The sequence below is a fragment of the Urocitellus parryii genome, chromosome 2, assembly GCF_045843805.1.
Source record: "Urocitellus parryii isolate mUroPar1 chromosome 2, mUroPar1.hap1, whole genome shotgun sequence".
Lineage (NCBI taxonomy): Eukaryota > Metazoa > Chordata > Mammalia > Rodentia > Sciuridae > Urocitellus > Urocitellus parryii.
In genome coordinates, this window is record NC_135532.1 from 91445132 (window position 1) to 91471745 (window position 26614).

General features: G+C 44.3%; 1 protein-coding gene and 1 non-coding gene across 4 annotated transcripts; one reads left to right on the plus strand and one right to left on the minus strand.

Annotated features, from left to right (window-relative positions):
- Positions 1-174: 174 nt before the first annotated feature.
- On the minus strand, positions 175-24551 carry Shisa5 (shisa family member 5). 3 transcript variants are annotated; one of them, XM_026383866.1, is made up of 6 exons: positions 24370-24551; positions 21982-22138; positions 9063-9146; positions 1856-1971; positions 1461-1673; positions 175-1295 (listed from the first exon to the last, which is right to left on the minus strand). In XM_026383866.1, the coding sequence occupies exons 1-6, from the start codon at positions 24440-24442 to the stop codon at positions 1216-1218; spliced, it is 723 nt and encodes a 240-aa protein (XP_026239651.1). In that variant the 5' UTR covers positions 24443-24551; the 3' UTR covers positions 175-1215. The 3 variants fall into 3 exon arrangements, with proteins under 3 accessions (XP_026239651.1, XP_026239652.1, XP_026239655.1); XM_026383867.1 differs by lacking the exon at positions 9063-9146; XM_026383870.1 differs by lacking the exons at positions 9063-9146; positions 21982-22138; positions 24370-24551 and adding an exon at positions 3006-3617.
- On the plus strand, positions 12260-12362 carry LOC113179447 (U6 spliceosomal RNA). The gene has a single exon (XR_003300350.1). It is a non-coding gene; the product is annotated as a U6 spliceosomal RNA (small nuclear RNA).
- Positions 24552-26614: the final 2063 nt, after the last annotated feature.

Sequence of the window (26614 nt, forward strand, 5' to 3'; positions counted from 1 at the left end):
AAGCAAACCTTTGAGCCCAGTAAAAGTAGGGAAAATACATATATCCAAATAGTGAATGGAAACAATACTCAGCCTAAGGCTCAATCCCAGTTACTAAGGCTCTGAAAAAAAAAAAAAAAAAAAAAGAAGACGGCAGCTCTAAATATTTGTTTTTATTATAAACAAGGGTGCAGACTCTAGACTCTTAGAAACACATTAACAGATTGAAAGCTAAAACAGACCTGGTCAAACATTAACAGGGGCAGGGTACACCGAGGTATTTGTATCTGGGTCAGAGCTGCCACCCAAGCCCCCAACCCTCACCTTTGGTCCAGATGGTCCCTTGGCCCTGGTGTCCCTACTGCCAGGACAACTATAGATTGGGGTATATGAGTTGGATATTCCTATCAGGCTAGGACCAGGGGAAACAGAGTATCAGAGGTTAGGTTGTGGATCAATTTCTCTCCATACATTTCAGCTTCACATCAACTATCACACATCTTAAAACAGAAAACAGGCAAAACATTTGGCTAAAAGTAAAAAACACTGCAGGAAGGATACCTGAGTGTGTTGGTGGACAGGCCCCCTTGCCCACCTGTGGCAGAGGCTGGGCAGCAAGGGGGACAGCTTCCCCATTGGTGGTAGGAATCATGAGTGCATCTGGCCCTGCAGGAAGGATGGAAGGACAGTCCAGATAGAGGGCTGTCAGGTAGATGGGACTGTGCTTGGGGTGTGTTGACATCAGGAGCCGACCAACCTCCACTGAGTATGGCACCCACTCCAGGGACACCTACCCAAAGCACTGAGCTTCAGCCAAATCCCATACTTTGTCTACTTGCCTGCTTCACAGCACAGGCTCTGCAAAGGGTAACCCAAACCCTAGGAAAAAGCCAGGATTTTGAGCAGCAACTGGCCATTCCTAAAACCAGAATACATGGCCCATGGTGCCCATAAAAATTTCAATTCTAATGTGACAGACTGAACCTGGTAACCCTGGAGTGAGTTGGAAAAGACCCATTCTTTGAATATGCTTGAGGTTTCAGGAAGCATGATTTCAAGTGAGGAAGCAAAAATTTGGTCCCAGCCTACTCTGGCAAGGATTGTTCCCTACCTGGTCAGTATCAGAGGAAGCCACGTGCCTAGACAGGACACACACACCACACACAGGGCAGTAAAGAACTGTGCCTGCACACCACTCACACACAACATAATCAAGTGGCAGCTAGAGAGGCAAACTCAGGGGGCTGCCTTTGGGGGATCCATGTAGGCTGGGTTATAAGGAGGCTGGCTGGCAGGGTATGGCATGGCTGCACCTCCTGAAAGTAAAGAGGACATTGGTTAGCTGTGGCACAGTGGGCTGTAATGCAAATGGGCTGGCTAGCAGAAAGGGACAGAAACATCCAATGACATACCCTGGGATACGGAGGTACAGGCATGAGCTGAGGGGCAGGCAGGGTCACAGAATTTGCAGTGGTACTCACCAGCGAAGGTCTCATGGTAGGCTGGTGGGCCCATGGGCTGGGCTGGATAGGGTGGTGGGTACTGTGTCGGGTAGGGTGCTGCTGGCATCCCTGGCTGCGGGGGCATGGGATGGTAGCCCTGGTATGTTGGTCCAGGATAGCTGGGGGGCACACTTGGAGGCTGAGGGTAAGGTGCATGCACCACAGTGGTGGCAGTGGTGGTGGTCACAACGGCTGCAAAGAGAATCCCAGTTAAGACACTCCAGTTCCCCAGGTCTTGAGGTTGGCTTGCCCCTCATCCCTCCAGCTTGGCCAAAATAGGGCTCTGGTCAGCTGCCCTTGCCTATCCAGGAATCTGGACCTGCACAGAAGAAGGGTCCCGGTAGGATGAGGGGTGGGGTGTGGGGCATGCTTACGACGTGGTCGGCGGCACATCTTGTACAAACAGCAGCAGGAGCAGGTGAAGCAGACGATGATGGTGACAACAGAGAGCACAAAGATGGTGAGGCCGATGGCTACAGTTGCTCCAAACCTGCCAAAGAGCTGGTCATGACCCAAGGCCCCTCCCCCTCCCCAGGAGAAGCAGTCCATACCTCAACTGCTCCAAGGAACATCCCTCTTACCAAAAAAGACTCTAAGCAATATAGATACCGAAACTTCCTAGTTGTGTAGTTGAACCTGTCTCAGTGTCAGTTTCCTCACATGTAAAATGGGGTTATTTGTGAACTAGGAGCTCTGTAAAGCTCCTAGCCCAGGGTCTGTCCTCTGCTCCCCTCTCAGGAGGGGAGCCACCCTGCATATACACCTTGTCCATCACCACCCCCGCCCCTGCAACCACAAAGCAGATGGCTCTCAGGAACGTGCCACAAGCCAGGTACTGTGGCATGGTTCCTTCCTAGATGAGAAAGCTAAAAGTAGACAGGATGATTTGGAGGGGCAGAGTGGACAGAGCAGAGCAGTGGTCTCTGTAAGAGTCTTCCCTGACCAACCCAGGTGCCCACAGAATGAGGGCTTGCCCTGTGAAAAAGCAGGGTAGAAAGTTCACCAACACAGACTTCCAAAGACAGACAGGGCCCCTTACTATCCTCCCATGTTCCCAGGGGCCCCAAAGTATTCTTATAGAAGGTAAATGCTTGGTAAATAAATGCACTACATATACATTCAAAGTTGGAAATAGCTTTGTTAGCTACAGGGCATGTGCCCCTTGGAGGCCAGGGAGGGTGTGGGTCCCACCCTACCCCAACATGGGCTTCCAGTTCACAGCCCAGAGGGGCAACACACTCTCAGTATGGCTGGGCTCCCTAGTCAAAGAATAGGCTCTGCACACTCTAGGCTCAAAAGCACCCAGGCAAGCTCCCAGGATGGGAGCCATCACCACCAAGTGGCCAGTACAAGCCCTTAAGACAGGACCATCAGACCATAGCTGTCTCCCTGCCCAGCTAGAGGCAGGAATGTAGGAACACACATTCATACACAATCAATGATATGCCCAGGCAGAGCCAGCGTCAGTTCTGGAGCAAGCTCTGTTTCCTGTCTCAGTCTCTAAAGAATGGCACCCAAGCTCACCCCATGTTAGCCTCCGCCTTCACCCTAGGGCTTCCTGCATGCCTGGAATTTCCCCTTTTCAAGAGAGGCCACTCAGTTTCAATCTCCTCCCCTTTCAAGGAAAAGAAAAGCAAATCGCCTCCTCGGTCCTGCCCATCCCTGACGTCAGCGGCAGGAAGGACAGACACAAGAGGCCCTGGAGCCACCCTCTTAAAGACACAGTCATGGCCCAGGTGCCAGCAGCCAGGAGGGGACTAAGGGGGAGAAGGAGAAGCCAAGCCTTTCCAGAGCCGCCTTTGATCCTCACTTGCCTCAGCTGTCTGCTACCCAGAATAGCTCCACTGGGGGATCTGAGAGATGCCCCAGCCTGGGCATGCCTGAACAACACACAAGCTCACCTCTAGCTCCTCACCACCCTACTGCCTACTCTGTTGCAGCCATTCTCCCAGATGAGCACCTTCATCCACCTACCCCCTCCAGCACAACCCTAGGGCCCTGGATGACAAACAGGATACTTCCAGCAGGTCCCTTTTGCTTCTCCTCTTCTACCAGCATACTCTCCAAGCTTCTATTTGGCCTTACTAAGATAAGAGGCAGTTGCCACCCCACTGCACCATCCTACCAGGTCTGACCATGGCACCCCCTGCTCAAATGTACACTATGACTCTTCTAGCTGTTGGAAACAGTAATTTGCTTTATAAGTAAAGTACTTGCTAAATTATGGGTATATGTGTAGTTTTCTGTATGTATATTATAGTTGACAATTAAAGAAGAAAAAATTCTGGAGTTTGTCTAACTAGACATAAACTTAAAATAAAGAAATTTCCAATTTTTAACTAAAAATTTAAATAAAACTCCTTGTTAGATCTACAAAGTCTGTCATGATCTGGGACTCTCACACTCCCTCCTTGTCTGTGCTCCAGTCACATGAACCTTTCAGTTTTTGAAAGTACTATGCTGTGTCCTACCTCAGGGCCTTTGCACAAGCAGGTCCTTCTGCCTGGTGGGTGCTTTTCTTCCCTCCATCCTCACTCCTACATCATTAATTCCTTCTCGCTCTTCAAACCTCAGTTCAAAGCATCAGCTCCCTACAGATGAGGTCAGGCTTCTTGTCAAATGCTTTTACAGAATTAAGTTCCTTTCTACCTCAATATGTAAACAAGAATTCCTCACCATTTGACCCAGCTATCGCCCTTCTCAGACTATTCCCTGAGGATCTTAAAAGAGCGTACTATAGGGATACTGCCACATTAATGATCATAGCGGCACAATTCACAATAGCTATAATGTGGAACCAACCTAGATGCCCTTCAATAGATGAATGGAAAAAAAAAGTGGCATCTATACACAATGGAGTATTACACAGCACTAAAAAATGACAAAATCATAGAATTTGCAGGGAAATGGATGGCATTAGAACAGATTATGCTAAGCGAAGCTAGCCAATCCTTAAAAAACAAATGCCAAATGTCTTCTCTGATATAAAGAGAGCAACTAAGAACAGAACAGGGAGGAAGAGCATGAGGAAAAGATTAACATTAAACAGAGACGAGTGGGGGGAGAGAAAGGGAGAGAGAAGGGAAAGCATATGGAAATGGTAGGAGACCCTCAATGTTACATAAAATTACATAGAAGAGGTTGTGAGGGGAAGGGGGGGGAAACAAGGGAGAGAATTGAACAACAGCAGATGAGGTAGAGAGGGAAGATGGGAGGAGAGGGGAAGGGGGATAGTAGGGGATAGGAAAGGCAGCAGAATACAACAGTCACTAATATGGCATTATGTAAAAATTGTGAATGTGTAACTGATGTGATTCTGCAATTTGTATTTGGGGTAAAAATGGGAGTTCATAACTCACTTGAATCAAATGTATGAAAGATGATATGTCATGGGCTTTGTAATGTTTTGAACAACCAATAAAAAAAAAAAAAAAAGAAAAAGAATTCCTTTGTGCTGGGCGCAGTGGTGCATGCCTGTAATCCCAGCAGCTAGGGAGGCTGAGGCAGGAAGATCATGAGTTCAAAGCCAGCCTTAGCAAAAGCAAGACACTAAGTAACTCAGCAAGACCTTGTCTCTAAATAAAATACAAAACAGGGGTGGGGATATAACTCAGTGGTCCAGTACCCCTGAGTTCAGTCCTTGGTAAACCACCTCCCCACCAAAAAAAATAATAATAATAATAATTCCTTTGTGTGAGCACTTGATAAACTGCATCTTACGCCTGCCTTAGGCAATTACTATATTTCCAGGGCCTAAAACATAGCAGGTTCCTAATAAATGAATTAATAAATTCACTCAGGGACCCCAAGGGCAGCCCCTGGCAGAACTGTCAGGCATGATGCTCTGAGGAAACCAAGCAACACTCAAGAGCGGCTGCAAAATGTGGCAGAGGACCATGGCCACATCAGGTTTCAGAATTAATGGAACTACACCACCAATAGGAAGGAAGGGGCGTCCCCAAAATGGGGGTCAAGCCAAAATCAAGGAGTCTGAAGATCAAGTTCAGAAGGCAGAGTCAGCCTAAGCAGGAGACCAATGGAGCGAACAGCCCAGGTAGGGTTGGGGCTTGAGGGCCTCCAGGAGGTGGCAGATGCCCAGTGTTTAGACAATAAAAGAGCTGTCTTTGGACTAAGACAACCCATGATACTGGCAAGACACCAGACAGTCTATAACGCAGTACGTGGGCCTAAGAACCACAGAAAGAACACTTTGAGGTCAGGAAGACAGCCCAGGTTCATGATGCTCTCACATCTCACCTCATGGACCTGTCTTTCCTGCTCATCGTCACAGCAGAGTCAGGGCAGAGGGTCAATAGTGACTGGCCCCCCGGTTACTATGACCAGAGATTCTACTACTCAGGTCCTTGAAAACATATCAGTCAAGTCCAGTAGTCCTGTGAGTGGCAAGGAGCTGGGACAGGACAATGAAATCAGGATCCAAAACAACAGTGATATGGGGACCAACAAAACTCTAAAGAGGAAACACACCAAGTGGATGCAGACCACACGGCCATACTGTGGGAAGCCAAGGTCCACGTTGAAGGAGGACACAACCCAAGCAGGGTGTGATGTCTCAAGGTGAGGCAGGTCTGGGCTCTTCCAGGTCCCTGTGCTCTTAAGAACCTGGTGCCTCATTCTTCGGGAACCCAAGAAGTAACCCAGAGATGAGGGCCATAGGTGAGGGCTCAAGATGAGGAAAAAAGGAAAGCTGATAAGAGAAAATGGGGGCAGAACTGGTGCAGACCTCTGGCCCACAGGGCCTTTCCTCTTCTAGGCTTCTCCCAAGAACCTGGCCATAGCCGGGGCAGCAGGAGCTGGACCTCCACCAAAGAACCAACCCTCTAGTAGGCAAACAGAGCCCTCAGCCAAGGATGGTACACAGGAATACCCAGCAGAAAGGGTGTCTCCTAGGGTCTCGGAAAGGCAACCACCTGAGGGTGTTCACAAAAGTATCATTGATAGCAGGGTACAGTGGCACATGCCTGTAATCCCAGCAGCTCTGGAGGCTGAAGCAGGAGGATCACAAGTCCAAAGCCAGCCTCAGCAAAAAGCAAGGCACTAAGCAACTCGGTGAGACCCTGTCTTTAAATAAAATACAAAATAGGGCTGGGGATGTGGCTCAGTGGTCAAGTGCCCCTGAGTTCAATCCCCAGTATCAAAAAAAAGAAAAAAGAAAAAGACTCCTTATTCTATGTCATCACCTCTGTACTCTCACAGCTCAAGTCTCCACCACTGCCAATAAAGTCCTGCACACTAATTCCTCCTCCAATTCCTATCTCACTCCTCTGTTCACTGCCAAGTCTCTCCAGGGAGCTGTCTCACTGTACACACTTTCAACTCAATTCTCAATCTACTCCACTGAACAGCTTTTGCCAAGGGCACCATGCCTCTGCCAAGGTGATGTCCCCAACTCACAGTGCAGTTTACAATACTACCTTCCTGAACTTCCCGATGTTCTCTCCCCTCTCTGAACCCTTTCTCTCATCTCCTCCTGCTGCCATTTCTCAAACACCGCTGACCCTCAGATTCAATCCTCAACATTTTTCTCACTCTTCTCACCCAAAGGATCTGGGATGAGTCTTTCACCCCAAACCCATGAGTAGGACTTATCCTGCATATGTCCTGTATCCCCACACAGGGATGGATGCCCAGCCCGGTCTCCAAAGAAGAGACCAGGGCATCCCCTATGTCTGTCCACCCTCTTGTGTCTTGCTGGCTGGCAGCTGCTAAAGACCAGACTCCATCTTCCCCCTCTCCCTATCCTTCCCCTCAAGTACTCTCTCCCCGCTCACCTCCAACACCTCTGGCCAGCTGGCCACAGCTACTTCCACTGGCTGGCTGCCATACCCACTCCATCTGCTCTTTTCATCCTCTAGAGGAGCCAGAGTGGTCCTCTTCCTAAAATACCACATAGACCCCAGCACTGCACACAACCCTCTATAGTACCCACTATACTCAAGTTGAAGCTCAGTCTTGGCTGCCCCCAGGTCTACAATAGCTGGGTATCAGAATATCCTATGGGGCCACCTGAAAGCCCATGTTCCTGCATGAGGGCTCTCCCTGGATGTGGAAGAGCTCACTGAGGTCTCAGTACCTGTCCTGCCAAAAGAACAACCAGTCCCCAGGACTACAAAAGAGGAAAGGAAGGAGGGAAGGAAGGAAGAAGGAAGGAAGGAAGGAGGGAGGGAAGGAAAACAAAGGGGCAACTAGGCCTGAGTGGGCCCCTTCTGCTGAAAGGAACTTACAGACACATCAGGGCAGGAGACAGCTCAGGAAACAGACTCCATTCAGAAAACACATGCACACGTGGCTGCATGCTCACTCTACCCACACAAACATGCGTTTCAACACCTGTAATGGTGGTGACAAGACAGGACAGGAGCCTGGTCAAGGGGACTGGAGTTTGGGGAACAGGGTTGCTTCTAGGTCCCCTGAGATGAGGGTCTCAACATAGTGACTAGTGACTAAGATCCATAAACTCTGATACAATAACCATGGCATCTGCTCTCCCAGCACCTCTGCCCCACCATTATCACCCTATCACCACACTCACTGCCCCTATCATTGCCCCCATCATAGCCATCATTACCCCACCACCATGACTGCCACCACTGACCATCGCCTCATCTGATCACCACTGCCCTTATGACCATCATGATTGTTATGGTTTGGCTGTGAGGTGTCCCCCAAAAGCTCATTGTGTGAGACAATGCAAGAAGGTTCAGAGGAGAAATGATTGGGCTATAAATCTTAATCCAATCAGTGATTTAATCCCCTGATAAGGATTGACTGAGTGATAACTGAAGTGGTAGGGTGTGGCTAGAGGAGGTGGGAATTGGGGCATGGCTTTGGGGTATATATTTTATATCTGAAGAGTGGAGTCTCTCTCTCTGCTTTCTGATCATGTGAGCCACTTCCCTCTGCCACACTCTTCTGCCATGATATTCAGCCTCATCTGGAACCCCAAGGAATGGTGCTGGACTTCTATGAACTGAGACCTCTGAAACCATAAGCCCTCAAATAAATCTTTTCTACTCTACAGTTGTACTGGTCAGGTCCTTTAGTTACAGCAGCAAAAAAAGCTGACTAAAACAACCATCATTACCTCACATTTTATCACTGCAGCCCTCACCTAAGCCTATCAGTCACCGCTGCCCCACCCCATCACAGCTGCCCCCCACCCCAACACATTAAGGAAGACAATTCTTCAACATAAGAGTTAAAGGTCCTGGTGGTCAGGCACGGTGCTGTGCACCTATAATTCCAGTGGCACAGGAGGTTGAGGCAGGAGGATCACAAATTCAAAGCCAGCGTCAGCAACTTATATATATATAGGCCCTAAGCAACTTAGTGAGACTCTCTCTAAATCAAAAATTAAAAAGGGCTAGAAATGTGGCTCAGTGGTTAAGTGCACCTGGGTTCAATCCCTGGTACAAAAAATGTAAATAAAAGTTCTGATGGTCAGATATGATGACAACTTCATTGGGGCCCCACTGCATTGACTGCACCATCCCACCCCTACAGGTCTCACCAAGCCCACTTGTCACCTCTACCAGGAAGCTGCACCACAGTTTTATTTACCCTGACATGGGGTCGCTGTCAAAGCCAGATCCAAACCTCAGCGCTGAGCCCAGCTGCTCCAGTGGCTCCGTGTGGATGGGTGCACTGCAAAGAAGGAAGCTCATAAGAAACCCACTTGAACCCCACCTGCATACCAGGAACAAACACAGTATCTTAGTGCATAAACATAACATGAACCAAAGCTATCATGTACTGGTAGTTTTCAAGGTCTCCAGAAGAGCTATTACACACACCAAATCTCACACTGCAATGTCACACATTCTTCTCAGGCGCACCAGGGACAGTATCCAGGACACACCACATATAAGGTTACAAAATAAGTCTCAGTAGTTCTCAAAAGACAGATATACAACATATCTTTTCTAACCACATAGGGTAAGGTTACAAACCAATAACAGGAGACTATGCTGTCACAAAGTTAAAAATACAAGAAAGGGCTGGGCCCAGTGGTGCACACCTGTAATCCCAGTAGATCAATAGGCTGAGGCAGGAGGATTGAGTTCAAAGCTAGCCTCAGTAACAGGGAGGCACTAAGCAGCCCTGTCTCAAAATAGGGCTGCGGATGTGGCTCAGTGGGGTTGGGTGCCCCTGAGTTCAATCCCTGGTACCAAATAAATAAATAAGTAAACAAATAAAAGAAGTGCTTAAAAAACAACACACACACACACACCCCACATACTTAATTAACATGATTCCAAAAGACAAATTTTTAAAAAACTTGTGAATTATAGTGTGTTAAATAAGAAATCATGAAGGAAATTAACAAATATATAGATAAAAAATTATTAAAAAAAGTAGTGTACAGATCAAAATTCATGAAATATAGCTTAAGTAGTTCTTGAAGGGAAAGTTATACTTTTAGTAGAATTTATCAGGAAAGAAAAAAGATTAAAAATAAACAAGATTGGCTGGCCATGGTGGTGCATACCTATAATCCCATTGACTTGGGAGGTCAAAGCAGAAAGATCACAAGTTCAAGGCCAGCAGCAACAATTTAGCAAGGCCCTAAGCAGCTTAGCAAGATGCTGTCTCAAAATTAAAAAAAAAAAAAAAAAAAAAAAAGGTGTAGCTTACTGGTAAAGTACCCCTGGGTTCAATCTCCAAGACCAAAGTTTAAAAAAAATATATAAGACTATTGAACTCAAGAAGATAAACGTGAAAGCAACACAGTATGGCACAGTGGTGCGTGCCTGTAATCCCAGCTACTCAAGAGGCTGAGGCACAATAATAAAAAATTGGAGTCAGATATGTATAACTTAGCAAGAATCTCTCTGCAAATATAAAACTTAATATAAATATAAATAAATATAAAACTTAATATAAAAAATATAAAATTTCCAAGGTAGAGCACTCCTGGGTTTAATTCCCAGTACCATTAAAAAAAAATGAAAGTAATAGAGAAAACCCCCCAAAAAACAAGGAAGAAACCGAACAGTAAATAACAGCCACAGAAAATAATAGAGAAGATAAATCTAAAGCTGAAAGACCTCTAGCAAGACTAATTAAGGAAAAGAAAAAGATACAAAACAGAGGAAAAAAGTAGAAAAAAAAGGGAAAATCAAAGGTACAATACATATATTTAAAATGGTAACCTAAGGCTGAGGGTATAGCTTAGTGGTAAAGCACACACCTAGCATATATAAGGCTCGATGCAATTCCCAGCACTGTAAAAATAAATTAATTAATAAAATAATTTTGTCTGGATTCTGACTTTAACAAACCACCTCTGGAAAGGCATTCTGAAAGATAGGAGAAGTAACTGATCACACACTAATATTGAAAGTTACAGAGTTACTGTTAATTATGCCAAATATGTCACCGATATGGTAGTCATATTTCTTTTTAAAGAATTCATTTTAGCCTGGCACTGTAGAGCATGCCTTCGATCCCAGCAACTTGAGAGACTGAGGCAGGAGGATCGCAGGTTCAAAGCCAGTCTCAGCAACTTAGTGAGGCCCTAACCAACTTAGTAAGACCTTGTTCTCAACATAAAAAAAATGAAAAGGATTGGGGTTGTGCTCAGTGGTTAAGTGCACCTAAAATAAAATAAATAAATAAAAATATAAAGACCTCATTTTTAAAAATTTTTTAAAAAAATACATGATAGTAGACTGAATTTGTGCACTTTTATATATTATACATAGCTGTGATATAATTTCTCCTTTTTCTTAGTGTATATGTTGTGGAATCACATTGGTCATTCAGTCACATATATACATAAAGCAATAATGTCTGTTTTGTTCTACTATCCTTCCTATCCCCACCTCCCCACCCCTTCCCTTCCCTCCACCTAATCTAAGGTAACTCTACTTCTCTAGTTCCCCCATTTATTGTGAATTATCAACCACATATTAGAGAACACATTCAGCCTTTGGTTTTGGGGATTGGTTTATTTTGTTTAGCATGATTCTCCAACTCCATCCATTTATCAGCAAATGCCATAATTTCATTCTTCTTTCAAGCTGAGTAATATATATATATAAAATAATATATATATATTATATATATATAAAATATGTTGAATATATATATACCACGTTTTCTTTATCCATTCATCTATTGAAGGACATCTAGATTGGTTCCATAGCTTAGCTATTGTGAATTGAGCTGCTATAAATATTGACGTGGCTGCATCACTATAGTATTTTGATTTTAAGTCTAAAGGCCTCATTTTTAACGAAGAAAGCTAACAGTTAAGGAGAAATTTTTGTAATTCTGGAATTGGCTTTTTTTTTGGGGGGGGAGGGGGGTTACCAGTGATTGAACTCAGGGGAGCTATGTATCTTTCACTCATTTCCATAGTTACCAGGACTCTGTTGTTTCATATACCTCCTACTACTTTTTTTTTTTAACCTGGATTACAATTATGTTTCAGCAGTACTGGGGATCAAATTGAGGGCCTTTTGCATGCTAGGCATGTGCTCTACTGCTGACCTACAGCCCCAGTCCCCCTTTTCTGAATTATTTTAAAGCCAATTCCAGCTAGGCTCAGCGGTGCATGCCAGTAATCCCAGCAACTTGGGAGGCTGAGGCAGGAACATCACAAGTTCCAGACCAGCCTTGGCAACTTAGGTCCTAAGCAACTTAGCAACTAAGCAACTCTGTCTCAAAATAAAAAAATAAAATAAAATAAAAGGGTTCAGTGGTGAAATGCTTCTGGGTTCAATCCCCAGTACCCCCAACCCCCCAAAATCACTGTGGGCTGCTCCCTTCAATTTTAGAATTAGAACAATACAGAGAAGATTAGCATGGCCCCTGCACAAGGATGACATGAAAAATTGTGAAGTGGTCCATATTTTGTGTAGTTCTTAAAAGATTATTTGACAATTGTATATTCTTTTCAAGAAGACACACTCAAGGTACAATGAGTGGCACCTGATATTGAAAGTGTGACTTTCATATTAAAAAAAAAAAAAAATCAGTGTGGAGCTGAAAATTAACTCCGTGTAGAATTTTTTTTTTTTTTTTTTGTACCAGGCATTAAACACAGGGGCACTGGACCACTGAGCCACATCTCCTATTTTGTATTTTATTTAGAGACAGGTCTCACTGAGTTGATGAGGACCTCACCACTCCTGAAGCTGTCTTTGAACTCTCAATCCTCCTATCTCAGCCTCCGGAACCCCTGGGATTACAGGCATGTGCCACTGTGCCAGCTCTAGGACAGAACATTTGCCTAGCATGAGCTAGGCCCTGGGTTTGATCTTCAGCACTGCATAAATAAATAAATAAATAATCAGTTTGAAAGCATTGGAGGGTAATGACATGGAGAATACACAGCTGGGACCCAGTGGCAGTAAGGTTGGTAACAAAGATCATAAATATGCATCATACCCAAGGTCTTTCTTCTCCTAGGGGAGTTAGCAGCTGGGAAGTCAACTAGCACATCTGGAGCTTCAAGAGGCCAAGGTGACAAGGAGCCTTACAAGGGTGGGTGGCCCTGATGACACTCATTCACTTGTACTGTGACTGAAAAGCTGTTTCTTGAGAAGAAAGGAGCTTCTAATCATCTCAGCCCCTGCAATCAGGTCAAAATGATCTTAGAGTGCTAATGTCCCTGGAGAGTCCTGAGCTCCAAATTTCTATAATCAATTTTGCAAATGTATCATCAAGCACACAATCAAAACTTTTCAGGATCACTAAGACACTAAACAACAGGAACAGAAAAACAACAGCAATAACTGACAATAAAAAAACATCCACAGGGACTTTAAGTACTGAAATTATCAGACACATTAGGATAACATGTTTAATATTACAGTGAAGGCTGGGGATATAACTCAGTTGGTAGAGTGCTTGCCTCGCTTGCACCACAAAAAAAAAAAAAAAAAAAAAAAAGAATACAGTGAGACTAAAGAAAAGAAGATCTTACAAAGACTAAAGAAAAAAAAAAGTGAGTGATCCTGAGAACAGGAAATAGGAAATATATTGGATATTTGACTAAAGAAATTTCTAAGCAAACGTTGAAGGAGCAGCTTAATTTTTCTTGACGGCTTATAGTAAAATGCAAAAAGAAAGAAATGAATCAAAGACGGAATTAGAAAAAACTAATCATAATAAAGATTAGGAAAATTTGGGCCTAGGGGTAAGTTCAATGGTAGAGCACTTACCCAGCATGCACGAGCCCCTGGATTCAATATCAAACACTGCAAGAAAAAGAAAAAAAGAAGAAGAAAGAAAGAAAAGAAAAGCTTTGGAAAATTCTCAGCCTATCGTATACAGTCAATAAATACAATAGTCTATAGAGTCAATACAATCCAAGATGGTTTTATGAAACTAATTCTAAAAGTTACAGTGCTAAGAATTGATCCCAGGAGTGCTATACTACCAAGCTATATCCCCAGCCCCCCCCCTTTTTTTTTTCAGACAGGATTTCAATAAATTGCCCAGGCTGACCTCAAAGTTGTAATCCTCTTGCCTCCAGCCTCTCAAATCACTGGGATTATAGGTATGCACCATTGCACCAGTTTAATTCTAAAATTTATATGGAAATACAAAGGCCAAAAATAACCAAGACTCTATTGAAAAATATCAAGCCTTACTATGAAACTACAGTAATTGTGAGTCTTCTATTAGTTCAAAGATAGACAAACAGACCAGTGCAACAGAACAGATCCTAGAAACATATCCATGCCTATATAGACACTCAAGTTGATAATAAAGTTGTCACTGAAGAATGATAAAAAAAAAAAAAAAAAAACACTTTTCTCGGTAAATGGTCCTGGTTCAACTGGATATCTATATTTGAAAATGAAACTCGATTCCTTCTTAATCTACTATTAGGCATATACTTAAAAGAAATGCAAGCAGGGCATGGTGGCGCATACCTATAATCCCAAAGACTCAGGAGGCTGAGGCAGGATAATCATAAGTTTAAGGCCAGGCTGGGCAATTTAGTGAGACTATGTCTCAAAACAAATTTTTTCTTAAAAAAGGCAGAAGATATAGCTCAGTGGTAAAGTGCCCCAGGTTCAATCCCCAATGAAAGAAAGGAAGGAAGGAAGGAAGGAAGGAAGGAAGGAAGGTAGGAAGGAAGGAAGGAAGAGAGAGAAAGAGAGAGAGAAAGAAAAATAAAGAGAGAAAGAGAGAAACAGAGAGAGAGAAAGAAAGAGAAAGAGAGAGAAAAAGAAAAAGAGAGAGGAGAGAGAAAAAGGAAAAAGAGAAAGAAAAAACAGAGAGAAAGAGAGAAACAGAGAAAGAGAAAGAAAGAGAGAGAGAGAAGGAAAGAAGGAAGGAAAGAAAGAAAGAAGGAAATAAAGAAAGCAAGAAAGAAAGAAACAAACAAACAAACTGAACATAGTGGTGAACACCTGTAATCCCAGCAACTCAGGAGGTTTAGGCAGAAGGATTGCAAGTTCTAGGCCAGCCTCAGCAACTTAGCAAGATCCTGTCTCAAAATAAAACATAAAAAAAGAGCTGAGGGAACTGGAGTGTAGCCCAGTGGTAGACTGCTTACCTAGCATGTGTGACACACTGAATTTGATCCTCAGCACCACATAAAAATAAATTTTAAAAAGGTATTGTGTCCGTCTACAACTAAAAAAAAAAAAAAGGCCTGAGGATATGCCTCAGTGGTTAAAGGCTTCTGAGTTCAACCCATAGTCACAATACCCCCCCAAAAAAAAAATAAAGAAAGAAAGAAAAGAAAAGCATAAACAAGGGTACCAAAAGATATGTACAAGAATGCTCAAAGCAGGGGCTGGGATTGTGGCTCAGTAGTAGAGCACTTGCTTCTCACACACGAGGCACTGGGTTCTACCCTTGGCAACACATAAAAGTAAATAAATAATATTGGGTCCATGTACAACTAAAAAAAAAAAAATATATATATATATATATATATATATATATATCTTAAAACATATATCTTAAAAAAAAAAAAAAAAAAGAATGCTCAAAGCAGAGCTGGGAACAGTGGTGCATACCAATAATCCCAGCAACTCAGGAGGCTAAGTCAAGTTTAAGACCAGACTGTGAAATTTAGGAAGACCCTATCTCAAAATTTAAAAATTTTTAAATGGGCTGGGGATATGGTTCAGAGGTAGAGTACCCTTGGGTTTAATTCCCAATACCAAAAAAAAAAAAAAAAGAATAGCTATAGGTCATAGCAGCAACTATTTATAATAGACAAAAAAATAAAAATAACCCAGATATTCATCAACATTAGAATGAATAAATAAGTTATGGTGAATATTATCATACCATAAACCAAGAAAATAACACAATGTGTATCAAACTCACAATATTAACAGAAAGAAAACACACCAAACCACAGGCAATCTATGTATGATATATAGATTTTGTATGTAGGCATACCTGTATGTATAAGTGAGATAGAGAAAGAGAAAGCGGCAAACAGTTGCTTTGGGGAAAACAGAAGAGATGTAAAATGAGAGGGAATGTGAGGGGCTTCTGGGTACTATGATGCTCTATTCTTAGCCTGAATAGGTTATGGTTATATAAATGTGAGATGTTTTTTTTTTAATTATTTTTAGAGACACATGACAGTAGAATGTATTTTTGCATATTAAACATACATGGAGTATAATTTACTCTAATTAGAATCCCATTTTTGTGGTTGAACATGATGTGGAGTAAACACTGGTCATGTATTAATATATGAACATAGGAAAGTTAGTCCAATTCATTCTACTGCCTTTCCTATTCCCATCTCCACTCCCTTCCCTTCATTCTCCTTTGTCTAGTCCAAAGAACTTCTATTCTTCCCTTCCCTCCAAATGTAAGTCTTTATCTTGTGATAACTCACTAAAATTATATACTTCAGATTTGTCTAATTTTATGTGTATGTTATCTATTACCTAAAGAAGTTTTGGTGTCTGGCAGGGTAGCTCAGTAGTAGAAAATGTGCTTAGCATGAACAGACCCTGGGTTCAACCCCAACATACAAAAAAAAAAGTTTCTCTTCAAGGTTCCAAAGAAGCTATTCTCCCCTCAAGAAGAAAGACAAAACTGAACCAAGGAATTTAGAGATGCATACCTGGGCATTATAACTCTAAAGAAAAGTTTACCAGAATCAGTAGCCTATAGTCCCTGCTACTTGGGAGACAAAGGCAGGAGGATTGCCAGTTTGAGTTCAGCCTTACCAACTAAGCAAGACCTGTGTCAAAAAAAAAAAAAGGGGGCTGGGGATGTATCTCAGTGGGAAAGCACACCAAGGGAGGGAGGGAGGGAGGGAGGGAGGGAAGGAAGGAAGGAAGGAAGGAAAGTTTTGTTTTTGTTTTTGTTTTTTGGTACCAGAAATTGAACCCAGGGGTTCTTAACCACTGAGCCACATCCCCAGCCCATTTTATTTTTTATTTAGAGACAAGGTCTTGCTAAGTTGCTGATGCTGGCTTTGAACTTGGATTCTCCTTCTTCAGCCTCCCCAGTCACTGGGATTACAGGCATGCACCACCATGCTGGCAAGAAGGATTTTTTAAAACTCTAAAAAATGGACTAGTGGTGTAACTCAATGGTAGAGCATTTGCCTAGAATATGTGAGGCCCTGGGTTCAATTTCCAGTAGTAAAAAGAGAAGAAAAAAATTATGTAAAAGTTAGAATAATAGTTACCTTTTTAGGAGGTGGGAGAGATACTGATTGGGAGTGGGCTCAAATAGACTTCTGAGTTGCAGATATATGTTCTCTTCTGGGTGGTGGTATATGCTGGTAGTAAGTTTTGTGACAAATTACTGGTTTGTACACTTATTTTGTGTGCTTTCTTGTGCATAATATACAGAATATATTGTGTACAATGAAACTATATAAAACAATCTGGGTGGATGGGTTGAAAATTATGTAAACTGAGTGGTTACAAGACATTATTTAGGAAGCATTAAGGAGACAAAATATGGAAGAGAAGCTAGAAAACAGACACTGGAGGGAGAAGAGTAGCATGTATCTAATTAGAGTTTCAGAAGAAAAGGAGAAGAGGGGGAAGGAGTAATATTTAAAGAAATAATGGCAGCCAGGTGCAGTGGCACATGCCTGAAATCCCAGCTAGTCAGGATGCTAAGGCAGAAGATCAAAAGTTCAAGGCCAGCCTGGGCAACTTAGTAAGAACCTGTCTCAAAATAAAAAATAAAAAGGACTGAGAATATAGCTCAGCCCTAGTTTCAAGCCTAGTACTTCCAAAAAAGAAGAAAAAAAAAAAAAAGAATGATAGAAATTTTTCCATAACTAATGAGAGATACTAAACCACAGATTTAAGAAGCTCACAAATACATAGCACCAAAAGTTAAAAGGAACCCATACCTAAATATATTATAATGTAACTGAACAATATCAAAGAAGAAAATCTTTAAAAGCCCTCAGAAGAGATTTTTATTGAGGGGTAGAGGTCATGCCAGAGTACTTGCCTAGCCAGATTTATTTTATTTATTTATTTATTTATTTATTTTTAAGAGAGAGAGAGAGAGAGAGAGAATTTTAATATTTATTTTTTAGTTATTGGCGGACACAACATCTTTGTATGTGGTGCTGAGGATCGAACCCGGGCCGCACACATGCCAGGCGAGCGTGCTACCGCTTGAGCCACATCCCCAGCCCCTGATTTTTTTTTTAAAGAGAAAGAATTTTAATATTTATTTTTTAGTTTTCGGCGGACACAACATCTTTGTTTGTATGTGGTGCTAAGGATCGAACCTGGGCCGCAGGCATGCCAGGTGAGCACACTACCACTTGAGCCACATCCCTAGCCCCCAGATTTATTTTAAATGAGGGACACACTGTTTTACTCCTATCTGAACAGAAATAATGGACACTAAAAGATGGTGTATAATAGAAACTTTGATATGCCAAGAGAAAAATACAATCAACCTAAGTTCAATGAATAGCCATAAAACTAAGTTCCATGCTCAGATAAAATAGTATTTTAAAATGAGATTAACATAATTTATCACATTAAGAGAATAAAACAGAAAAAATAGCCATAAAACTAAGTTCCATGCTCAGATAAAATAGTATTTTAGAATGAGATTAACATAATTTATCACATTAAGAGAATAAAACAGAAAAATCATAAAATCTCAACAGAGAAAAAGCATTAGACAAAATTCAACACCCTGCCGGGCACAGTGGCGCATACCTGTAATCCCAGTGGCACAGGAGGCTGGGCAGAGGAATCACAAGTTCAAAGACAGTCTAAGCAACTTAGCAAGGCCATAAGCAACTTAGTGAGAACTTGTCTCTAAATAAAATATTTTAAAAGGGGTAGGGATGTCGCTCAGCAACCCTGGGTTCAATTCCTGATACAAAAAAAAAAATCAATAGCCCTTCGAGATTAAAACTACAAGTGAGGACTGGGGTTGTGGCTCAGTGGTAGAGCGCTTGCCTAGCACCACATAAAAATGAATGAATAAAACAAAAATATTGTGTCCATGGACTGGGATTGTGGCTTAGCAGTACAGTGCTTGCCTAGCACGTGTGAGGCCCTGGGTTCAATCCTTAGCACCACATAAAAATAAATAAATAAAATAATGGTATTGTGTCCAACTACAACTAAAAAATAAATATTACCAAAAAAATATATTGTGTCCATCTATAACTAAAAAGAAAAAAAAACTACAATTAATCCAAGAATAGCAGGGAACTTCCTCAACCCAATAAAGGGCACTTATTAAAAAGCTACAGGTAATATCATAAGTGAAAGACTGAATGCTTTCCCTCAAAATTTGAAATAAGACATAGACATCTGCATCTAGCCAGTGCAATAAGGCAAGAAAAAGGGATTAAAGGCATATGAGTTAGAAAAGAAGTAAATAGTGGGAAAAAATGGCATAAAAACAATACAGAAAAAAAAGAAAGTACAGAAGTACAGAACAAGAGAGATAAACAGTACAATAAAATAATACAATAATACACAGAGTATATTGTGTACAATGTAACAGTATATAAAACAATCTGGGGGGATGGGTTGAGAATTATGTAAACTGAGTGGTTATAAGACATTATTCAGGAAGCAAATAGAGTTCTATAATAACTTCACTACATTTAACACCTTTTTTTTTTTTTTTTTTTTTGGTGTCAGGGATTGAACTCAGGGGCACTCGACTACTGACCAACATCCCCAGTCCTATTTTATATTTTAGAGACAAGGTTTCACTCAGTTGCTTAGCACCTTGCTTTTGCCGAGGCTGCCTTGGAACTCCTGCCTTGGGCTCCCTAGCCGCTGAGATTAAAGGTGTGCACCACAGTGCCCAGCTTAACATCTTTTTTTTTTTTTTTTTTAATAGTGTCAGAGTTTAAACCCAGGACCTCACACCTGCTAAGCATACATTCTATCACTGAGCTACACCTCCAGCCAATACATTACACTTAAATGGAATAAATGTTCCTGCTTTTTTATTTATTTATTTTTTTTAAATTATCATAGGCCAGGTGCCCACACTTGTAGTCCCAGCTACTCAGGAGTTGGAAGCCCGCCTGGACAAAATAGTGAGACAGACAAAGGAAGGAGGTGGGGGGCAGGGTGAGGAAAGGAAGGGAAGAAATAAAACAACAACAACAACAACAAAAATTACATAATGAATTTTTAAAATTAAGGTATTTGTGAAATACAAAGATACCCAAAAACTGAAAGTAAAAGGGTAGTATATGATCTATCTATCAGGAACCCTCAATCTTGGCTGAGAGGTATGCAGCCACTCCCAAGAGCACTGGGAAGTCCTTAGTAATTTAGTGACATCCCTCTGATCTAGCAATTGCACTCCAGTAGATATTTTCAGGTAATTCTTATAGGCTCCATAAAAAGAGGAAAGGAGGAACTATATAAGGATACCTACCACAGCCATCTATGATGGCAACACTTTTGGATTCACACCATGGAGAACCACACAGCTGGTGGGTACAGGCCAGATGTGCACACAGAAACATACAAACACTACACGGAAATGCAAAAAGTAAGGGAGTTCATTGTAATCCTACATATGTGCCCACAACATAATACATAATATAGACTTGGCAAGAACACAATTAAAAGGATATAACTAGGGCTGGGACTATAGCTCATTGGCAGAGTGCTACACGTGTGAGGCACTGGGTTTGATCCTCAGCACCACATAAAAATAAATAAATAAAGTATTGTATCCACCTATAACTTATATATATATATATATATATATATATATATATATATATATATATATTTTTTTTTTAAAGGATATACCTTAAGCTCAGCAGGCTGGTTGCCTATGGAGTAGGAGAGGAATAGAATGGTCAGAAAGATTTAAGTAAATATATAAGATGGGGGGCAGAAGGGGGCTAGTTTTGCCCAAACCAGTGATGAGCACCTGACATAAGCTGAGGAGTATGACCACCTCAACTCTCTACATCTGTGGTCAAACATGAAGAAAACACAGAATATGGCAAAGGGAGATATACCTTGGTATAAGGCCATGACAAAATCTACACCCCAGATACAGGGTAAATGTATGGGTCATGCTGGGAGGACATAACACTCATACCCTGTGCCCTGCACAAAGCACACACACAACCAGATGCATGCACACACTATGGATACACTTACACCCAGATGTAGGAGGCCGACTAGCTGGTGACTGTGTCTGTCTCCCCTGCTGACAGGTGTGGCATTGTGGCATTGTCGGTCACTCTGAGATCTGGTTGCCTGGGTAACGGAGATGATTGCCCCTATCTTTTAGGGTGGGAGTGACTGTGTCTTGGTGCATGGGCATGCCTTCCTACATTCCCAAGGGTGGAGCTATGCTCACCTGTTCCTTTATAATATTACCCCTTGCCCTGTTTTGGATAGAATGTTCCATGGAAACGCCTTTTGTGTGTCCCTTTCTCTTACTCTGTCCTTGGGTGTGGCCTACCTAGATGTCAGTCAACCTGCTGATAGCAGACATCATTAAGTAGACTTAGCCTCCTGAAACCTGACCCCTTGCCTCATTTGAATGGCTTCTCCTTAGTAAAAGGGGTCAGCATGTGCGCGCTCGCTCTCTCTCTCTCTCTCTCTCTCTCTCTCTCTCTCTCTCTTTCTGCGGACCCTTAAGGTCAGAGGAGCTGTCATAGCACCCCCAAAGAAAAAGATATTTCTGTCTCCTGTGTGGTTATTTCACGCAGCCCAATTCCCCTGGAGTGACCCCTGAGGTATTAGTCGGAGCAACCTGGCACCCAGATGCCCACCCTAAGGGCATGTTGATACAGGTACACACCCAGAGTGAGCCACAGGGACAGAGCCAGCTGAGATCACTGACCGATGCCTAAGAAACCTGCTCTGCCCAAGACTGGGCAAACCAATGCCCTTGAGGATGGGGGAGCAGAGCAAAGGACAAATTGTGTAGGTCTAGTGAATCAAGCCCAGAGGAGGGGGTCCAGTCATCATCTTATGAGGGTGGACAGGCCTAAGAAGCAGTACTCTCCTGCGGCAATGAGGCTCTAATCACCCACCAATGTACCAACCTGGTCTCAGGTACAGCACACATTTCTTCATTCCACTCGAATTTCTTCAGCACATCAGAACAGCAGTATTGGTCGAAACAGGAACCACAGCAGAAATCAGGACAGGACTCAGGGAATAGGTTGCTTCCAGGAGCAGCCATGCATACCTCGCCATGGGCTAGAAGACACAAGCACACCTGTTCCCTCTGACCCACAGGCACAGAGTCTTCCCCGGCACAGCCACCAAGCACAAGCATGCTCTGGACCATACTTGTCAGTGCCCAATTGTCCAGCCTTGCCCTCTATCCTGGGCCTCAGCAGAGGTGCCCTAACTCATCTCACTCTCTCCCCCTGCCAATCTGCTGACCTTCTGATGAAGAATGACATTTTCAAGTTTGAGTCTGACTGGGCTTCTCCCCACTCTCAGACCTCCCTTGGTTTCCACTGCTTCAAGATCAAGCAGAGTCCTCAAAGCAGGATGCAGACTGCAGAGGGCCTTGAAAAATCACTCCAACTTTCCAGGCTAGCCATACTGCCTGTTTCTCATCTCTCACCTTCAACTCTACTCATCCTTCCAGACCTTACTCCAAGCCACCTCCTCCAGAAGCTGCCAAGACCAGCAGGTACACAGATGAATGGTAACACCCCTGACCACCTGTAGAGACCAGATACTGGACTATTCAGTTTATAATCCTCATTTTCTCTCCAAATCACTCAGCCACAGCAGCTTAATTTACTGAATACCACATCTGCAAGGGCCTGACTTCACAAGCCCCCAAATGCCTGCAGGCTGACTCCTGACCAATTCAGTCAGCCACTCACACCCATCACACATATCCATAAAAGCAGGTGCCTAGGAAATGTCTGTGTTCTCAGTGAAGTTGAAGTCCTGGAGCTCTCACAAGGACTGTCAGACACAAAGGTGGAACCTAGTGACAATCTTGCAAACTTCAATATACAAGATCATGCTGAGAAAACCAGTGACCCAGGCCGCTGAGGAAGATGCTACAGTCAGATGTTCTCATGTTTCCTTAGGCTACCTTAACATGGACTTAGACCCCATAAGCCAGAGGAATAGTACTAGATTCTGCCAAGGCAGATCCCTAATGGAACACCCAGTTCAGAAAGGCCCATATGACTACAGTAGGCTGAGGACAAGTCTGATGATAATCCCTGAAGTAAGCCTGGAAACAATCCTAGCACAGCATGTGGGCCTCAGACTTCATAACCCTAAACTGGCCAGGCCCCCAGGCAGTGTCTGGAAACCCAGAGTAGTTGGTGTATCATGCACTCTGAGTATATGAAGAGGGCAGCCTAAAGACTGAGACACTGAGTGACTCCTTGAGAAACAAAGTGCCATGGGGCTGCACTTTGTTCTTGGCAATTCCAGGAAAAACCCTTCTCTGGGCAAAGCTATAGAGCAGAGGTTAGGACCATTGACAGGCCCAGCTCAGCTAGGTGGCCACCTGAAAACAGGTATTCTTAGCATGGCCCAGCTGTGGCAGCTAAGTTGAATCCACCTTTACTTGGGCCTTTACAGCAAGAGCTACAGGCCAGGTCAGGCTGAAGACACATACTGGTGAGTCTTTCAGGCCCAGGCCAGGATACAAATGCTCTTCTGACAATCACTCTGCTCAAGGTTCCCCAGACATGGGGCCTGGGATCCTCCGGCAGGCTCCTGCTCACTCTAGGGGTTACTCATTCTAAGTACAGAACTCCCCCTTCTCATTTCTCCACCCCAGGTCCTCCAGTTTTGTCTTAGCCCTCAGGAAACAAAGCCTTTCTCCTCCAGAAAATCACCAGCCCCAAAGTGTCTCTGGCTCTTCAAGGATGGGCAGAAGACTGTTTTAAATTCCCATCCCTAAAAGGCCCCTAGCCTGCCTCTCCAGTCTATGAGTCATCAGTCTACAATCACACAGAAGGTGGTGGTGTCTCTTCCACACCGAGTCCAGCGCCTGCAGGAACACAAGGGCCATGGAAGCCAACCCCCCACACACACACCCGGGTGGAGGGGGACAATCAGGAAACACAGGCTGAGAGGGACAGCCTCTGAGGGAGGGGCCCCGCCTCCTGGCTTTTATACCCAGTCAATGCCAGGCAAGGGAATCCTACTCCAGCCTCTGGGGACCCAATCCCCTGGAACATCAGAGGAAGGCTGAACCCTCATCACCATGCCAGGACAGAACAAAGGTGGCAGTTGCCTGGGGTCTAGGCAGTATCAGTTCAGGCGAGGTGGAGTGCTGGAGTGGAGAAGAGGTCTGTCCGTAAATTGGCGCACCGCCTGGGGGTATTAGGATTAGGCGGGGAGCACTGTGAGGCTGGTGCTGCCTGGCTTGTCCTAGGCGTAGCACAGGGAAGTGAGTGCCCCTGTCCCTGGGCAGGACACACCGCCCCTCCCCCCAGGCTCACCACCCGGAGGCGGCGGTAACAGCAGCAGCAGCAACAGCAACAGGGTCGGTCGTGCCGAGAACGGCGCAGCCATGGCTGGACGGACAGACGGACTAATGGACAGACGGAAGCACGGGGTTGTGGGGCTGCCAGAGTCTCAGCGACCAGCGCGGCGGCCCGCTTTCTTGCCCCGCCTCGGCCGGTTCCCGGAACCCCCGCCTGGTAGAGGAGGAGGGGTGCCGAGGGAGGGGAAGCGGACGCCCCTCCCAGCCTTGGGGCCAGCTACACGCTGGGTGTCTGCGCGAAAACTTGGGACGCGTTTCCGGCATGCGCGCCGTAGCACCCAAGTTGCCTGCTCACCAGATACTTTATAGGGGAGACCCCCAGTCCCCAGCCCTCGGTGCTTGGAGAGGGTCCCAGTGGGAATCTGCAAACTAACACTTGAGCGCCTACTGTATGCCTCTGGGAGGCCGTGCCTAGCCCCTCCCTCCCTGCGCCACGGTTTCCTCTTTTGCTTTGAGGATCTTTTCTTTGAGAGGTGCTTAAAGTCCAGGTGAAGGGGTAGGAAAAGGGTTCAGCGAAGACCTTAGCACAATAGACGCCCAACAAATGCCAGTTCCCTTCTGAAAGACTTTGTGTAGGACCCCGGCTCTGAAGGCAATCTGGAACCCCACAACCTGGGATGACACTTCCATCCCCTTGGTGATCCAGGCTCTCAGACCAGGCATGCTCCCCTGGCTCAGGAGCCTGGACTGTGGGTAGGAACTGGCAGGGCCATCTTTTGGCACAGGGCTGACAGCTGTTCCTGCCCCCTCAGTGTGGAGCACAAAGGTCCTGGCAGAGTAAGGAAAGGAAGTTGAAGCATTCTTCTTTTTATGCCCAGGACTTCTGACCTGTCCCCACCCTGTATCTGTCACAGCCAGTCATTGTACTCAAGGCAGAAGGCATGAAACATACACTAACAGAGACCTGAGCCAATGTGTACTCTCTGTGTGCCACCTATCTTATCTGGAGGTAGGGGCATTGCTGTGAACAAAGATGGGATCTGAAGGGACAAATTGGGATGGCTCCAGCACAGTTTCCCAGGCTTGGGAGTTAGAATAGGGAGAGGAAGTCCTGTGGTTCCAACAAATCCCCAATACCACCTGGCTGAGAAGGGCTCAGCACACATGTTGGGGGCAGGGATATGACTATCTCCAGGCAAGATCTCTCTCTGAGGGGCTTAATGAGAAATCTGAACCACATCCTTCCTGACACAGCCTCATCCTACCTCTGCCTTCTGAGTTTTACTCTCCAAAGCTAAATGAAGCCCAGATTCCCCTTCCCCTAAAGTATGACCACCTGTTCCCCTCCACATTCACCTTTTCCCACCATCCTCTTTTTTTTTTTACCTGTCTGAGATTTTATTAGCAGGACCGCAGCGGCCAGTCACAGAGGAGAAGGGAGGAGAGAGAGGGAGAGAGAGAGAGAGAGAGAGAGAGAGGGAGAGAGAGAGAGGGAGAGAGGAGGGGGGAGAGAGAGAGGAGGGGGGAGAGAGAGGAGGGGGGAGAGAGAGGAGGGGAGAGAGAGAGGAGAGTAAGAGAGCAAGAGTCAGAGAACGAACACTACCAGAGTATTGATATTTATGGGCTTAACACAGGATGGGGAGGAGCAAGGCTAGTGGGCTGTTACTTCTTCATTGGCTGAGAGTTCACACCACTTCATGGATTGGAGGTGCACCATTCGAAGTTCAGACATTCACAGGGATTGGAGGTGCCGGTATGTCCAGTCTGTAGGGCTGGTAGAAAAAGCCTATGCCCAGGAGAAGGCAGACTAGAACATATAAAGCTGAAAACCAAGGGCTTATTTCTTTTTGGCATGGTGGGGTAGAGATGGGCCTTCGGTGGAGTTGTCATTCAGTATCTTCATCTTTTAGCACTTGATGGAGGTTTCTTGGGATGACTAGATGTTCATGTTGTCTGCTCGTTGGCAAGTAGCTGGTAATCCCTGAAGAGGAGCAATCTGCAGGCCGGTCGTGGATGTCAGGCAGGCCATCAGAGGAGTGGACTACGACAGGAACATTTGAGCTCGGAGTTTGGGAACCGGGTTCTGCCTTGAGTGACGGGAATCCCCGTCCAGGATTTCGGTACCAATGTAAAGGACGATGGAAAAGCTCCGTAAACTCAACAAGCCAAAACAACCGTTTACCTGTCTGAGATTTTATTAGCAGGACCATAGCGGCCAGTCGCAGAGAAGAAGGGAGGAGAGAGAGAGAAAGAGAGGGAGG